At 43.1% G+C, this 17,810-nt stretch overlaps 1 protein-coding gene across 4 annotated transcripts in view; it reads left to right on the top strand.

The window, feature by feature from the left end:
• LOC137432334 (solute carrier organic anion transporter family member 1C1-like) overlaps positions 1 to 15,601 on the top strand; it is a 105,226-nt gene extending 89,625 nt beyond the window's left edge. For 2 of the 4 annotated variants that reach the window (XR_013624263.1, XR_013624262.1), the window contains 5 exons: positions 3,703 to 3,862; positions 4,077 to 4,252; positions 5,422 to 5,473; positions 12,208 to 12,325; positions 14,925 to 15,601. Coding sequence is in view for 2 of the 4 variants with exons in the window: in XM_068124169.2 (XP_067980270.2) it covers positions 3,703 to 3,862; positions 4,077 to 4,252; positions 5,422 to 5,486; positions 12,208 to 12,325; positions 14,925 to 15,234 (829 nt within the window). In the remaining 2 variants the exon portion in view is untranslated. Of the gene's footprint in view, positions 1 to 3,702; positions 3,863 to 4,076; positions 4,253 to 5,421; positions 5,487 to 12,207; positions 12,326 to 14,924 lie in introns of all 4 variants that reach the window. The other 2 variants (XM_068124169.2, XM_078783052.1) reach the window with 1 other exon arrangement.
• Positions 15,602 to 17,810: the final 2,209 nt, after the last annotated feature.

Below are 17,810 nucleotides of genomic sequence, written 5' to 3'. Positions count from 1 at the left end.
TGCACGTCTACAAAAGTTATTGCCGCTTCCTCTGGAGATGGTCCGTCAACTCGACAATGCTGTTTGTCATGGAGTGGTGGCTTTACGAAATTCTGGTATGAAACAGCGTGCTATTTTTTTATTTTTTTTATTTTTTTTGTTATACAAGATCGAGGCTCGTGAAAGAGCTAACATTAATCACACAAAAAGACAAACCGACACACAAAACACAAAAAACAAGGGGAGCGGCAGGCAAGATGGGGAGAGAGGGGGAAGGACACAAACACAACATTTGAGAGCAGGGACATCGGGAGGACTTGGGGGGAGGTGGGGAGAGGAATAAAACAGAAAAACACTTTAAGGACTCTGGGGTGAATTACCGGGGGTAGAAAAGATCAAGGTTTTGGATGGGGGAAGATAAGAGATGGTGGTGAACAGCTGTTTTAAAGACCTGGAGGGAGGAGTGTGATTGAAGTGAGTGAGGGAGTTTGTTCCAGAGGCGGGAGAAAAGAGGAATGAAAGAGTGAAGGTGAGCAGAGAGCCGAGATTTCGGCAGTTTAACCATCAGAGGGTGGCTGGCAGATCTTGTGCGACCTGTAGGAATATTTGGGGGACAGAGCACAGAGAGAGCTGGGGGAGCAAGGCCTGAGAGGAGTCGGTAGAAGACAGAAAGACCACCAACCTGCCTGCGGTGAGTGAGTGAAAGGCCCTCGGAGTTGACTACATCGCAGGAGATTCCAATGATTCTGAAAGCTTTGGCCTCAACAGCGTGAAGCCGAGCAAGGTGTGAGGCAGGAGCACCAGCCCAGAGGGGGGAACAGTATTCCATTGAGCTGCGGATGAAGGCAGTATGGCATCGGCAGTATGGCATCACTCAAGGTCAGGTGTCAAAGATCCTGAAACGAAATGCTCAGAGGGGTGTCCCTACTCCAATACCGAGGCCAGGACGTCCCCGCAGAACCACAAGGAGAGATGATCGCCAGCTGTACCGGTTAGTCTGCAATGGCCGTACCAAGTCAGCTAATCGGCTTCGGGCTGAGTGGCAGCAACTGACAAATGTGCCTGTATCCAGAAGGCTAGTCAACCAACGACTGGTTCAAGCAGGCTATCGTGCCAGGCATCCCCTGAGAAAGCCACGCTTGACCAGACAACACCGCCAGCGTCGATTGCAGTGGGCCAGAGAGCACTGTCAATGGCAGCCAGGACACTGGAATCACGTGACCTTCAGTGACGAGTCTAGATTTCTGGTCTGTCGTCAAGGTGGCCGCAACTGAGTGCGCAGACAAGTGCATGAAGCCTACAACGAAGATTGTATTGTGCCAAGAGTCCAAGCTGGAGGTGGTGGGGTGACCGTTTGGGCTGCTTTTCATGCAGGGGGCAAAACTGACCTGGTTGTTCTGAATGGAAACCTGAACCAGTTCAAGTACAGGGCCATTCTGGAAGAAACATTGCTTCCATTTGCTCGTGCAGCCTTTCGAGGAAACTTTGTCTTCCAAGATGACAATGCACGGCCTCATCGTGCTCGCATGATCCAACATTTTCTTGCTGACTGTGTTGTCAAGCATATGGAGTGGCCTGCCATCTCCCCAGATATGCATCCGATAGAGAACTTGTGGGCAGAATTAACACGTCAAATCGACAACTTCGACCAGCAGCCCACCTCTGTGCATGAATTGCAGCAGGCTATTTTCACTGCATGGCAAGCGATTCCTGTCCAAACCTTGGCAAATCTCGTGAACAGCATGCCTCGCCGTGTACGTGCTCTCCTGAATGCTCGTGGGGGTTACACGAAGTACTGAACTGTAATTTTACTATCCGTAATCCCAGTCATGATTTAACTTTTGTTTTTGTTGAAAAAAAATTTGGGTAATGTGCAAAATAAAGAAATGCTTCTGGGAAAACGTACAGAAGTTTATCACAGTACTGTCCATGAATTGAGTTCGATATCAGTTTTCATCACTTTCAAGGATCAATTTATTTACTTCAATATGTCAAATGTGGTTTTTGTTTCTTTTAAAGGTCACATTAACAAAATCTAGAATAATTTCAACATAATTCCAATGAACTTTTGGTTCTAAGTAATCTTGAAAAGTAAGTTCACCCCCACAAAGACAATATACCATATTAAATGCCAAGTCTGTATATATATATATATATGTATGTATATCGTGAAATTCGACATTGGCGGTTTATAAAATGTGATCTGCTTCTACATTCACAGCCCTGTTCTTCGCGTATACACAGTTTTTGTGGGCGCAAAAACATCTCCCACCCGTCGCGCACATAACAGTTCTACAACCATCTACCATCAACTGCGCATAAAGCAACTGTACATGCGCATAAACCATGCCCACCAACAATGGTCACACTACCCAATGCTCTCCATCTACCCACAACCTCTGCAAGGACTACTTATGTGTCCTGGGTCTCATTCTTCTCGTCCCGTTGCCTTGACCTGCTGCGATTCCTTCCGCTCGTGGACTTTTTGAGCACATTGTTCGATCATGGGTCCGAAGCGTACACGTAGCGCAGGAGATGTCTGCTTCCAAGAGGCAGAAAAAGTCATGAGTCTGAGCCAGAAACTGGAGCTGCTTGACCAACTATCACGAGGTAAAATTCCTGGCTGAGGTGCTGCTGGATATGGGGCAATCGCTGACAGGTTGCAAGATGCCGACCCAGTGATGGAGCGGTACCTCTGGTTCAAGAAGGGGGTTGGATATGATGTCTTGTTGCCGTACAGAGAGCTGCACAGAAACCTGGAGCACTCAGCGAAATAAGGTTCTTGATCACCCATTTTTTTCGCCCGGCCCCTCCACCTCAATACCTTCAGTGGCCACACCTGCATCCCCTTCGACGCACGACTCATCAGCACCCTCACCTGCATCCTCTTCAGAGGAGTTCACTGGATTATAACTCATCATCATCATCACTTCAAAAGTTATGTCATGTCTTAAATAAAAATTGACAACACCTGTTGCTGTTTTTTGTTTTTTTTGTAAGCACTTTTAATGAAACTGAAATCATGTGCATTCGTGTTTGTGAAATTTTATAATTTTCCCCATATGAATCATGAACCGCCAGGAACCTATCCCTCTTTTTCCCATTGAAACAATGCCCCGACATTCGCGGAATCGTCATTTGCGGAATTTTCCCGGAACGTATCTCCCACCTAAAGCAAATTTCAAAGATGGCAAAAAAGTTCCACGAGGAATGACCTAATATCAAATTTCGAGTGAAATTTTTCCCGTTTTTGACCCCTGTGACCCAAAGTCCACAAGAACCGGGGTTCAAATCCTAAAAATCATTACATCTCTCATGTATCTCCCAATGTTGATTGCATATACAAAGTTTCATTTAAAAATGCTTTACAATGTTCTTGTAATTGCATTTTTCGCTATTTGCCAATATGACCACACCCGAGGGCGGGGTCAACATGGCACTGCTCTTGCACCTTCTTTCCATATGTGAATCATAACTACCAAGTGTGGAGAAAGTTGTACCTGTGCTGTAGGAGAAAGTTAGGCGATTTGGGGAGACATGGTGCGTTGGAATATCAGCTACAGCAGAAATTCTTGGCCGATGATCTTACCTGCAAACACATGGGCACTTATATTAATAGCCAAGAACAGATGCTGGAGGGGATGTCTCAATGCACTCCATTTTCTCCTAAATTATCCAGGCGCAAGCAGACCAAAACCTAACAGTGATTTCTAACCTTTTCAGACTAGACATCGACTCAAGCAGCAGTCTCCTGTTGAGCTGCAATGCCAAGTGCCACTGCAAGTCTCATGTGTGGGACCCAGTGTGTGGGCGTGATGGCCTCACCTACCTGTCTCCCTGCATGGGAGGATGTCGGACCATAATTGGAAGTGGTAAAACTGCGGTAAGTTACTCTGCTTTGTTTACTCCTCCTATGCAAGTTTAATTTTGTGATAGTTCAGTGTTTACCACTGAAATCCCATGTGACTGTACCACAAACAATATTTTGAGTGACGGCACAGACATTTTTGAATGCTGAATTTGCACTATCTAACTCTTACATGTATGTCAGTTGGTCTCTCATTCGTGTTACTTTTACGTGACCTTGAGGATTGCAGGTGTTTGAAGATTGCCAGTGTGTGGCAGAAAGCATGGTGGGTAATGCCACTGCAACATTAGGACCGTGCCCACGTAAAGCATGTTTCAACTCTTTCATCTTTCTCATATGTGTGGAAGTCCTTGCGGCATTTATAAGCTGCCTGGGCTACACCCCCAGCTACCTAATCTTCATCAGGTAAGCACAGCTAATGTTCCGACGTGTTTAAGGAGCTGGTTTGAGCTGCCATAGGTCCAGTTGCAATGCCAAGGGGATATTGAGCTGCTCGAGAGCTGTAAAGTATTCTGACCCGAGGACAGCTTGATGTGCAGGAAATGTGTCTCTTGCTATGGAAAGTGAATGCTCTCTAGTGTGAGAATAAATCTTGCAGGCCACACTATTCTAACCTGATGTAGAGGAAGAAACCAAAGTATAACAGCAGAGATCATGTAATAATGACCCCTTCAATACACGCACAGTTAGTTATGTTGATGGACAATAGTTAGATTAAGTCTGACAGACACTGTGCATGTCCATGCAGATTTGGAGCTTCTTGCCTGCATTAACGCATGTGTGTGTTTAGGGTAAGGAGTCTTAAGTGATACCTGTGAGGATGAGGGCATCGTCTGGCTTAGAGAAAGCTAGGTGAAGGATTCTTGTCTATACTCCTCTGTAAAATTGGGTGGGGCCAGAAGAGTGGGGGGCGACATGTCACGTTACCCCCACGAAAAGAAGGAGATAACTTTTTCTTCACAGCTGTTTGTCAGCATGGTACAAGAGGTTTGAGGATAGAAAAGGTGAATGCCCTGGGAGTGGAGACTTGTGGAGGAAATATGGAGGAGATTATTGGTGGAACTTCTGGAGGTGGAAAACGTTGTGGCCTGTGATTGGTTCGATTAGGGAGGCAGATAATTGTGGCCTTGCCTTTGGCGAAGCCTAACCGCATCACTGGCTCGGCCCGTCCTCCCCGTGTGTTCAGGAGAACCTTGTGGCCCATGATTAGTTAGGGTGGGGAAGCAAAGAATTGTGACCTTGCCTTTGGCGAAGCCTAACCGCATCACTGGCTCGGCCCATCCTCCCCCTGTGTTCAGGAGAACCTTGTGGCCCGTGATTAGTTAGGGTGGGGAGGCAAAGAATTGTGACCTTGCCACAGGCTCAAGCTTGGTCCGTCCTCTCCATTGGAGAGAGAGCTCGGCCAATCCTCACCATGGGCTGAGGTTTGACTCATCCTTGCCATAGGTCTGGGGTCGGCCCGTCCTCAGGTTTGCCCCCTCCTCGCAGTGCACTCGGGATCGGCCCTTCCTAGCTAAGCTCGGACTTGGCATTTGCAACACTTACATTTCTCTGTTTTTGTTTCTGGAGTGCAGAAGTATTCCCAAACAACTGAAGGCCTTTGCATTGGGTATGCAAACCCTTGTGGTACGTACACTCGGTAAGATATTTGAATACTTTCACACGATGTTGCTGGATTTCTATCTATTTTTAAACTAGTTGTTCAAACCAAACTAATCTGGCTCATGTTTACAATATCGACATACTTGAATGTCATGTGCTCCAATTCCACTGTTTGAATGTGTGTATGTATGAATGTATGCATGTACAGTCACATGAAAAAGTAAGTACACCCCATGTAAACTTTTGACTTTTTCAACATATTTCAACATACAGCTATTTGATCTTCATTTCAACAATATTGATAGATAAAGGTGATATAATATAACAAATATCATGAAACATTTACATTTTGTAGTCCATTGTATAATTTAAATAAACATAAATGCAAATTTCGCATGTGGAAAAAGTAAGTACACCCCGACATTTATCACTACTTCAAATACCTAAAATTAGAATCAGGTGCACCAGCTCAGGTGCAAATGATTAGAACATCGTTAGAGAGGATCTTGGAGGAACCTGTCTTATTTAAACCTCAGACATTTAGTTTGGTTTGCTCTTTGTTGTTGAAGTGTGCGGCGTCACCATGCCTAGATCAAAAGAGCTCTCTGAGGCCTTCAGAAAGAAGGTTATAGATGCCTACGAGTCTGGGAAGGGATTTAAAAAGATCTCCAAACAATTTGAAATCAAACATTCGACTGTCCGGAAGATCATCTACAAGTGGAGAAGATTCCAAACAACTGCCAACTTGTTCAGGCCAGGCCGCCCCAGCAAGTTCAGCCCGAGAGCAGACCGCAAGATGCTGAAAGAAGTCTCTAAGAACCCCAGAATGTCATCACGGGACCTACAGGTAGCTCTTGCCACTGTTGATGTCAAAGTGCATGAGTCTACCATTAGAAAGAGGCTGCACAAATTTGATCTACATGGGAGGTGTGCCAGGAGGAAACCTTTGCTGTCCAGAAAGAACATCCGGGCAAGACTAAAGTTTGCCAATGAACACCTAGGCAAAGATCAGCACTTCTGGAACAATGTGCTCTGGACAGATGAGTCAAAGGTAGAGCTATTTGGCCACAGTACCAGAAGACATGTTTGGCGAAAACCAAAGACAGCATTTGACCACAAGAACCTGATACCAACTGTAAAGCATGGTGGTGGAAATATTATGGTTTGGGGCAGCTTTGCTGCATCAGGGCCTGGGCAGCTCACCATCATATAATCCACTATGAATTCTTCATTGTATCAGACGGTGCTTGAGGATAATGTGAGGCCATCTGTCAGAAAGTTGAAGCTCAACCGAAGGTGTACCTTGCAACATGACAATGACCCTAAACATACCAGTAAATCCACCAAGGAATGGCTGAAAAGAAAGAAATGGAGGGTTCTGGAATGGCCAAGTCAAAGCCCGGATCTAAATCCCATCGAGATGTTGTGGGGGGATTTGAAACGAGCTGTGCATGCAAGAAACCCCTCAAACATCGCACAGCTGAAAGAATTCTGCATGGAGGAGTGGGCAAAAATTTCTCCCAGTCGGTCAGAGACTGGTAGACAGTTATAAGAAACGCCTACTTGAGGTTGTTTCTGCCAAAGGGGGCAATACCACCTTTGAGAACCAAGGGTGTACTTACTTTTTCCACTTGCGAAATTTGCTTTTATGTTTATTTTAATTATACAATGGACTACAAAATGTAAATGTTTCATGATATTTGTTATGTCATATCACCTTTATCTATCAATATTGTTGAAATGAAGATCAAATAGCTGTATGTTGAAATATGTTGAAAAAGTCAAAACTTTACATGGGGTGTACTTACTTTTTCACATGACTGTACGTGTCATTCCACTTCTCCACAATGACTCCCTTTACAATCCATTAGTACAAATAACAAATTGTTTTTAGGTGGAAGAAGCAAAGGGGTTTTTTCACTTAATTTCACTGAAGAATTTCACATCGAGTTGGCTGGTGGGGGGGTGGGGGAGGGGGGGTGAGGGACGATAAATTAAGTGCAATTTAGTGCGAGTGGGGAGGAGAAGGTGGAGCAGGTCAAGGGATGTTATTTTTGCTGAAGATGTTTGGTCAAGGGATGAGGAAACGCTCATCACATTCACCTGTTGATATGACGCTCTCACACTCAGACATAACAATCACTACACGTGTGCAATCACCCATCCACACATAACCTACATACCATTCCTGCCGATATCCATGTAACCCTCTATCCCCAATGTTTCTAGGTACCTATCTAACTGAAAATTAACTAACCTCCCAGGTAGATCTCATTAACTACTCTCTGAGTGAAAGATCCCTGCCTTAATACCGTCCTAATTCTCTTTACCTTTACTGGTCGTGGCACTGTCCATTTTGCTGAAAACTCCTCTGCATTTCCTTAATTTCTTTCACCATTTAAAAAAAAACATTTTAAAAATAAAATCTTAAACGTCTCTATCAGATTCCCTCATAATCGCCTCCTTTGTAATGTATAAAATGGTTCGGGACACGAAAGGTGATCCAAGATGGCCGACTGGTAGACTGGCGGCCATTTTTGTTGTACAAATCCTGATATTGAACACGTCCTCAACCTTTTCTCGGAAATGCATTTACAGAGCTTGTTCAAACTTTGTAGGTAGATAATGAATGATGACTTACATATGCACGTCATTTCTTTTGAGATCACATCTAATATGGCCGACTGGCGGCCATTTTGTTACTTAAACTTGTCTCCAACCTTTTATTGACATGCATGGACCGATTTTGGTCAAACTTGGCACAAGCATAGTACATGATGGCATACATGTGCACCTCACTTTATTTTGTGATCTGATCAAATATGGCCGACTGGTAGACTCGTGGCCATTTTAGTTGTAAAAAAACCCGATATTGACCACATCCTCAACCATTTCCCGGACATGCATTTACCGATCTTGTTCAAACTTTGCACACAGATAATGAATCATGGGTTACATATGCATGTCAATTTTTTTTCAAGATCAGATCTATTGACCACGTGGTCAAAAATCGTCAGACACCAAATTGCGTATTTTGCTATGATAAATATAGTTTGAGGACTATATTGAGGACTATAAATATTATAACAAATAGTCAAACAAAATAAGAATTAAGAAGGATACTTGATTGAAACCACTAATGAAGAAAATGACGTAAGCCATAATTCATTATCTGTGTACTAAGTTTGAACAACATCGGCAAATGCATGTCCGAGATGTATTTGAGGACATGTTCAACATTGGGTTTTTTTTTTACAACTAAAATGGCCAGTAGTCGGCCATCTTTGATCGCATCGCGAAACAAAATGATGTGCCTATGTATACCGTCATGTATTGTCTTCCTGCCAAGTATGAACAAAATCAGTCCGCACATCGAGATATGGTTGCGGATGCACGGACGGACAGACAAGACCAAATCCATAAGCCCCTGTTTTGGAGTCAGTCCAGCGGGGGCTAATAAAATGTCGATTAACACATATGGACAAACAAGTAGAAACAATATTCAGGTGTTAAAGGTTTCAAATAAATATAAAAATTTTGAAACACACATTGACCTTCTGTACTTTAAAGATGATAAAGGAAATTCACATTTTATAATCATAGATGGTATTTCCATTCAATTATTTCACTAGGAGTACATTGTAAGGACGTGTATAAAATCCCAAAATAATGAACAATGAAATAACTTTCAATTATGTGTAGCAGGAGTTTTAACTTCAGTAACTCACGTTTCAGCAAAAGGACGTGCATAAGATGGTGAACACCTTAAGTATGAAAGTCTCCTCGTACAAAACCTAAATGGGAGAAAATTTCCTGTGCCCCAATAATACTGGGTAGTGGGCAATAACACAAAAACTATGATATTTAAGAACGCATCTATTACGAAATAGTTAGAAACATACATTCCAGTAACTCACTTTACACTTTGTCCATACCCATGAAAAGAGTGCACAAATGCCGAGTCCATGAGCTTTCACAGTCTTATTCAACTCCATGCAGTCCCAGACTATATTTTACAGCTTTAGTTGCTACTTTTATTTAAGTCAACAACTTAAGTTTGACTCCTGCGCATTGTGTGGCTTAGATAAAACTGCATATTCTCTTGACTTCAAATCAGCAACATCTTCTGTAAATCAGCTCATGTAAATGTCTCATGTAAATCAGCATCTCTTTTGCTGGTCACATGATCACCTAAATAGTATAATTTCATCATAGAAGCCAAGTTTGCATGATCATTCTTTTTTGTACGTTTGTTGTCAAATGTATTCCTATTGGGTGCATTATGAAATGCTTAACATGTTGGATAACAATATTTACTTGTAAACGTAATTCTAAATCTAGCTGTATCAGAGTATACTGTACATTGCATATGGAATAGCTTCTTGAAATGTCACACTTTCAGTTCTTCTTAATTATAAAAAAAAACCACCTTTAGAGGCCATTTTTCCCCGCAAGCGGGGGTTGGCCTTTTTCGGGCACCGTGGTTGTTGTTGTTTTTTGGTCCCCTTTTTGAAGCAATGTTTTACGGCCGGATGCCCTTCCTGACGCCAACCCTTTTTGCCGTAAATCATTAAATTAAATCATTTTGCCATTCTTAATTACTGTTTCTTATTACTTGGTGGACGAGCTGGTTAGGTGACGAGAACAAGCTGATTCGATTTTGGTTCAGGTCCGAATCCAGATCCGGCCTATCAGTGGGATAGAAACCATAAACTGTTCAGCCTGGCCGAGGTACGCGCTCTACCGAGTGCTGTTCTAGTTACTTTATTTTTTACTAATATCAATGAAAGGAGATCGGACACAACATTAAAGAAGAAATTAGATTGATTTCCCCTCTCTTTCTGTCAATTTTTGGTGAAAAAAGGTGATGAATGCTGAATCCTAGTGTATACTTAACACATGAAAAATAGTAATCGCAACATGAATGAATGAATGAATGATCGTTTTAAGGCCATTTTTCCCCGCTAGAGCAGGGGTTAGCCTTGCGGGCCCCATGACAATCATGGTTCCCTGTTTGGGGTAATGTTTTATGGCCGGATGCCCTTCGTGACGCCAACCCTTGGTCGCCTCTTACGTTCCTGACGCCAACCCTTGGTCGCCTCTTACGATGCGCAGGGATACGGTGTACCTATTCTAAATTGGGGTACACACCGTGATCATTCATCCCAGCAAGCTGGTACTCAATTTGCCGACCTCAGAAGGATGACAGGCTGAGTCAACCCCCCTGGCGTTAATTCAGCGATCGACCAGGATTCGAACCCAGGATCCTCGGATCCCAAGCCGGCACCCTAACCGCTAAGCCAACGCCAGGCTAATTGCAACATGTGTTCAACAAATTATGTGAACTAGAATGCGGGTATAACCGGCCTTGATACTGCCTTCTTGTATCTCCATATAACTTGGATTAGCATCTCCATTGTGTTCTCAAGATATATTACACTTTTTGTGGTGACATATCCCTTGATACAGTGGTAACTGACGTTACATGTTGGGAAGTCGCATTACACGGTAACTCGCGTTACAGATTTTACCAGCTTTCGTCATTCAGGTGAATCGATTTATCTGGCTTTTATTGAGATTTGAGATATCGGCATTATACTAAAGTTAGGAAATAATGAGTCCCATAAAAATAGCCCAATAGAGTAACCTAGGGTATGAAAAACTTCCTGTTTCAGTAACTTGCGTTACATGGATCGTTTTGGCATAATTACTTCATTGCTGCTATTTTTACAAACCTGATATGCATATACCTTTATCATAACCTTAAAGGACATCCAATATACTGCTTATGAATGAGAAATTTACTTTGATATAGAATGTAATTATTGCAATTGCATTTAAATAATTGTATGCTCCTTTTATCATGATTTGTTGTGTATAAAGTTCCCTTCCATGTTTTTGCATATGTCCCCAAAATTATCAAGGGTATTCTCGCTAAAATGGTTTTTCCTGAAAAATAAATGCAAGTATATTTTACATACAAAAAATAACAACTGAACAAAATATGGCACTTGAAATTTGAGGTGACGTCCTCCTTTCCGTGGAATTGACCTATAAATCAATATGTGGGTGGGGAAGGAGGGAATGAGGATTAAGGTGTGGGGATGGGGAGAAATGGTATAAATATCATTATTACTGTTGAGTCCATTAGGGGGAGAAGTCAGATTTTAGAGAGGGATTTTGGAGAATGTCAAAATTTTTCCCTTTTCCCCCATTCATTTACATGAAGCCTGGTGTTGGCTTAGTGGTTAGGGTGCTGGCTTGGGATCCTAGAATCCTGGGTTCAGAATCCCAGTTGATCGCTGAATTAACGCCAGGGGGGTTGACCCAGCCTGTCGTCCTTCTGAGGTCGGCAAATTGAGTACCAGCTCACTGGTAATTCCCTGTGTGTCGCAAGAGGGACCAACAGGGCTGGTGGGAGGGACCAACAGGGCTGGTGGGCAGGAAGGGCATCTGGCTGCAAAACATTGAGTCAAAAAGGGAACATGGTGCCCAAGAAAGGCCCAACCCCCACCAGCGGGGAAAGCCAGTGGGGGAAAATGGCCTCTAAAGGTGGTTCTTCTTTTACCCATTCACTTACATGTAAAGTTTGGGAGGTTTGGTGGGGGATACATCCCTCGACTCTCATTTACCTACTACTAATGTACTTTAGAAAGTCTGAATGAGAGAAGCCATCCAATGATGGTAAATGTATATATAGCTTGTGAAATATGAATTAAGAATGATTGAATAATTTTGTGCTGTGAAACTTCCCGCAGCTGGAATCCCAGCACCAATATACTTTGGGGCTGCACTCGACCAGACATGCATAAAGTGGATGGTAAATGCGTGCTCAATGCATGGTGCCTGTCGCCTCTACAACGTTGACAAATTCAGGTGTGTGTTTATGTGCATATGTGTTTCAAATGAGAGGGCAAAGGGGAATTTCAGAGACCAATCATAGAAAGACAATCATAGAAAGCGGACGCAGTAATACAAGTTAGTCCTTTGTAGTAAAGTAAAACATAAATGGCGCACATCTCAATTAATTCCTGTTGTCAAACTCTCCTTGCTGAACAACAGTTTGGTGTTAGTGCTGGTCTCTCGGACGTGGACATTTTTTTTTTTTTTTTTTTTTTGTGTACTGAATCGAGGCTCGTGAAAGAGCTAACATTTACTTCACAAACAAATCAACCAGACAAACAAAACACACAAAAAGAGGGAGCGGAAAACAAGATGGGGAGAGAAGGGGAAGCACACAAACACAACATTTGAGAGCAGGGAGATGTGTGGAAGGGAGAGGGCTTGGGGGGAGGAGGCGTGGGAAGGGGGCGGGGGGTGGAGGGAGAAGTATAAAACACATGGACACCAAGGACTTCCAGGACAGAAGTTGGTATTTCAAAAAAGTGGAATTGGGGTGAAATTAGCGGGGGTAGAAAAGATCAAGGTTTTGGATGGGGGAAGATAAGAGATGGTGGTGAACAGCTGTTTTAAAGACCTGGAGGGTGGAGTGGGATTGAAGAGAGTGAGGGAGTTTGTTCCAGAGGCGGGAGAAGAGAGGAATGAAGGAGTGAAGGTGAGCAGAGAGTCTTGATTTTGGCAGTTTGACCATAAGAGGGTTGCAGGCAGATCTTGTGCGACCTGTAGGAATATTTGCGGGACAGAGCCCAGAGAGAGCTGGGGGGGGCAAGGCCAGAGAGGAGTCGGTAGAAGATGGAATTGAGTACCAGTTCATTTACTAATACTAATACAACTGCTCGTAGATACCTTTAACAATTTGACTGGACATCAGGGATGTATCTGTATGAATGTCCCATTAATGTGAATGTAGTCAGACACCTGCCCGGACTTTGAATGATCTCTGCTAAAAGCATCTATGTCTGGCTGGTTATCCCAATGCTTTAAAAATACAGCAAATGGGAATATTGTAATCGATTCCTGTCTGTCTGTCCGTCCGGCCGGCTATCTCCTCCTAAACAGTTGTGAAGAAATTCACCAAACTTGGTAATTATGATCACCATATGACAAGAAGGTGCTAGAGCAGCATCTTTTGGCCCAACCCTTGGGGTGGGGTCCAGTAGGTCAGATACCAAAAAAATGCAATTACGGGCACATTTCAAAACATTTTTTGAAGATATTATATGCAATTAACATTGAAGGAAGTAGAAAATATGTAACGATTTTTTTTATTTGACCCATGGGTCATGTCCTAGGGAGAGGGGACTTTTGGGTCACAGAGGTCAAAACATAAGATTATTTTAACTCAAAATTTGAGGAACTTTTGGCCATCCTTCAAGCTGGGTCTAGGAGGGAAGCATTGGGATTTGAGATGGCGCACCATCAACTTCACGCTAGTATTCATTATGTCTGTACTCAATGAATTCCTTTCAAGGCACCTTCTCTTCCCTCTTCTTCAATCCATCAACTTTCTTTATAAGGATTTTTCACCATCCCCAACTAATCTATTCCTCAACTAGGAATAATAGTCAAACACAAGTAACAGACTGCCTCAGAGGAGAAGGCAACAATGGATATCACCCAAACAAGAGTTGAGAAAGTGCAAGTGCTCACTGCAGTAAACTTGTGCCATCGTAGTTCCTGATTGTGGGAATCCATGGTTTAATCCGTCACTTAATTACCCCGTGCACGTGAAGAGAAAAGCATGGTTAAGGAATTGGTTCCCTCTGTCTGTTTGTCCACGCACATCAGTCTATAATTGACAAATTACTTCATCTCAATTGAACTGCAAATTTTGAACACTGTAGAACATGAATTGGAACATAAGTCTGAACATACACCTGCAGTTTATCAGTACTTTGGCTCTGAATTTGGCAAATGGTGCGGAATCTTGTGCCGATCGCACATGCGCACAGAGTAGCGAGGTGTTTTTCATCCTGTCTGCCTGTCTGACAGTCAAACAAATTGAAAATCATCCCAAACAGGAATTTTAACTGTTTTCAAGGACGTCATAAAGGACACAAACAACAGGCACAAATAACGAATTTTAACATGTTAAATATGGTGGTGTAAAAGACGTTTCATCAACGGTGGTAAACTTTGGAATTTTTTTGTACAGCCTTTAAAACGTTCAATTTTATTTCAATTGAATTATATGCTGAACGTTGTAGAACACAAATCATCCTCTTGACATTTTTTAAAACCTGCCGCTTAGCAGTGCTGGCAAATATATTCATGCCTTCTCATGCCCTGAAGGCAGAGTAACTGAGATTCAGCATTCAGACAAATATGGCGGCACCTAGCACTGTTTGTTTAGTGCAAAACTAAAAGCAACAGTTGAAAAGACACTTCCCATGGCATTTTGCTCAAGACTATGAGGCTCACCTTCTCTCTCTTGGATGTGGGTGACCTTTCACCTTCTTACCCCCACATGAGGGTAAAATGTTCAATGATTTTTTTTTCCTTCCACTTCAACTTTTGTGACCTTTGCCACGATTTGAAAACCCCTCTGATACGCTGCACATGCCTTTCCATCCAGGGTGACATTCTTTTCAATGATGAGCAGCCTGCGCTTTGTCGGTTTGATGTTCGTCCTCGCTACGATCAAACTTGTCCTGCGCCAGGAGAGGAAGGAAAAGGAACAGGCAGCAAAGGAAAACGGACAGGAAGATCCCATGCAAGCCTTGGCTGTGGCACCGGCCAACGGTAAGGCAGAAAATGAGACCCTCCACGACCTGCTCACCCCCCAGATACTGGATGGGGTACACGGGTCGAACGATGCCCTCAAAGCCTCTGATGCCAGTGTCCATGGAGTTTTAACATCGGCGGGCGAGGAGAGTAACGTTTAGCCAAGTGGAATGCCTTACAACTTAAAAGGCCTCGTCATATTACCAATGCCAGCATTCCGTCGTGGAACATCGTTTGGAATTTCAATTAAAATTTCTGAAGCCATTGTGGGTAACTTCATGCTGTTGAAGCATTCATGGTTTACATCATTGATTTCACATGCAGACCGATGTGACCTGTACATTTTGCCCTTTACGTATTGTGTCTACCTTCTGTTTCAGATTCTGAAGAGTTTTATATGAATCGTACTGTTTGTTTGAATACAATTCATTCTTAAATTCACTAATGTGTGGGATCACACATGTGGGATCACACATGTGGGATCACATGTAGTATTCACAAAAATAAAGGTAGATGACAAATGCTAAACATGCATTTGGTGTTCATGGTTATGTGCAGTGTTTGCGTCTTCTTCGACTGTACCTACGTCCTACATGAATCACAGGGATATTAGGAGACACCAACACTGCATATCTCTCTATCAACAATTTAAAAAATGCAAGATATAAATGCATTGCAAGTGGGTAATATAGGGGGAAGTCGACGTGTCGTGTTACCCTCTACTAGCAAATTGCATTGTCGAGGCAGTTCATGAGGTTGTTGTTGTTGTTGTTGTTGTTATTGTGTTGTTCCGGACAGTTCTCTTGAACAGGCCTCCTGTACGGAGACAGCCGATGTATCTTTGAGGAGCCACCCCGAGTTTCCCCCACATCCAAGATGGTGTACCCTTGCCTTCATGATGTAGGGCCATGAGTGAGAGAGAAGGTGAGATAGAAAGAGAGAGAGAGAGAGAGAGAGAGAGAGATAGAGAGATAGAGAGAGAGATAGAGAGAGAGATAGAGATAGAGATAGAGATAGAGATAGAGATCGACATCGACAGATAGACAGACAGATAGAGAGAAAGAGGAAGAAAGCCCGCCCGCCCATGAGGACCAAACAGCACTCTGACCATGGCCGCGCGAATCTGGGCAGCAGGAAAGAGTGGGGAATATTTGGCCTCAAATTGCTTTGGGGGGTACAACCACCGTGAAGATGCATCCCCAATAGTTGTTATTAATGAGGTTGTTGTTGTTGTTGTGTAGTTCTGGACATTTCTCTTGAACAGGCCTCCTGTACGGAGTCGGAGACAGCCGATCGATCTTCTAGGAGCCACCCCGAGGTCCCCCCCACATCCAAGATGGTGTACCCTTGCCTTCATGATGCCAGGGCCATGAGTGAGAGAGAAGGTGAGATAGAAAGAGAGAAACTTTTATGTCCTTTTATTTCAAAAGTATAAAAAACAATAAACAATAAATGATGATTCAAAGAAAACAATCACAACAGTGCACAAGCATTTACATGATAAATAAACAAATCATCAGCAAATAAACAAGCAAGTATTAAGGAAAACATCTACAGAGTAAATACTAACTGACCCTCAGCTATTTTGCAAAATGCATCTCTCACACACCACTGCTTCTCAAAGAGTTGTACCTCAGAAACAACAAAATTCCAGCTTCACTCTTGAAACACAGAGAGCTTTTAGCATTTCCAAAAAATCTGTACTATACAAATCATTCCGTATCTTTGATTTCCTGGTCTTATATATCGCCAACTTGGCTTGCGCAAGAAAGAAATGAATTAAAATTGTTGTTGGGGAATTGAACCGCCCACTAGGGCCAAAAATAAAGGCAGGAAAATCAAAAACAAAGGAAAACCGTGCAAGTAACATTTTAAAGAAAACAAATAAAGGAGTTAACTGGTCACAGCGTACATATGCATGGGGCAAGGTTTCAGTTTGCCCACAAAATGGACATTGCTCACCTATGGCTTGCGAGATGCGGTGAATTAGGGAATTTGTGGGTAGGATCCAATGAGCAATTCTCCATTGAAGATCCCCAACACGTTTCGGCACAGGCTGTTTTTAGTACCACCCCCAAATAGGGTAAAGAGGAGGGGTATTTGGCAGGACTGCAGGCCATATACAGGATACAGGGGAGGACAAGGAAGGAAAAGGATTTTTAGGCATTGCACATACAGGGTCTTTCGATTGCTCATATAAAAGCATAGAGAGCGGCCAAAACTAATCGGTTCCAAACTGAGAGAACCAGATAGACAAAGATTGGGGAAGGGTGGAGAAGATTCAGAGGTGGGTACGGGAGGGTTGCTTGCCCAGCCATTTGAGGTACAGTAGATGCAAAGAACCATTTTCAAAAAGCTGTCAACTCTGCGACACTATCTAATGCCAACCGTCGAATCCAGAGCGGTGGCACTGATCCACCTGTCATTGGTGGCGTTTCTCAAGTGACACACTTTTGTTACTGAAGCATTTATAAACTTTTGAATGAAGGTGCTTTCATTCACCCACTCACCAAATACAGAGTTGTGAAATAATGGTTCGTTGAAGAACATAGATCGAACATAAGTCAAGGGATCACGGAGAGAGGTAAAGGGTTGCCACGCATTCAGTCGGCTTTGGTGAAAGGCAGGTAGCATCGATAGGTCTATCTTGGTCGAGTCCATCAGGAACAGCTCCTGTGCAAGGTCCAACTTCCCCGCTTGACGTAAAATGCAGCTGGTAAGCTGTCTCCAGGCCAAA

The sequence above is a fragment of the Myxine glutinosa genome, chromosome 8 (assembly GCF_964187855.1).
Source record: "Myxine glutinosa chromosome 8, kmMyxGlut1.1, whole genome shotgun sequence".
In the NCBI taxonomy this organism is placed as follows: Eukaryota; Metazoa; Chordata; class Myxini; order Myxiniformes; family Myxinidae; genus Myxine; species Myxine glutinosa.
The sequence above is the reverse complement of the archived record's forward strand: the minus strand, read 5'-3'. Positions and strand labels throughout refer to the sequence as shown.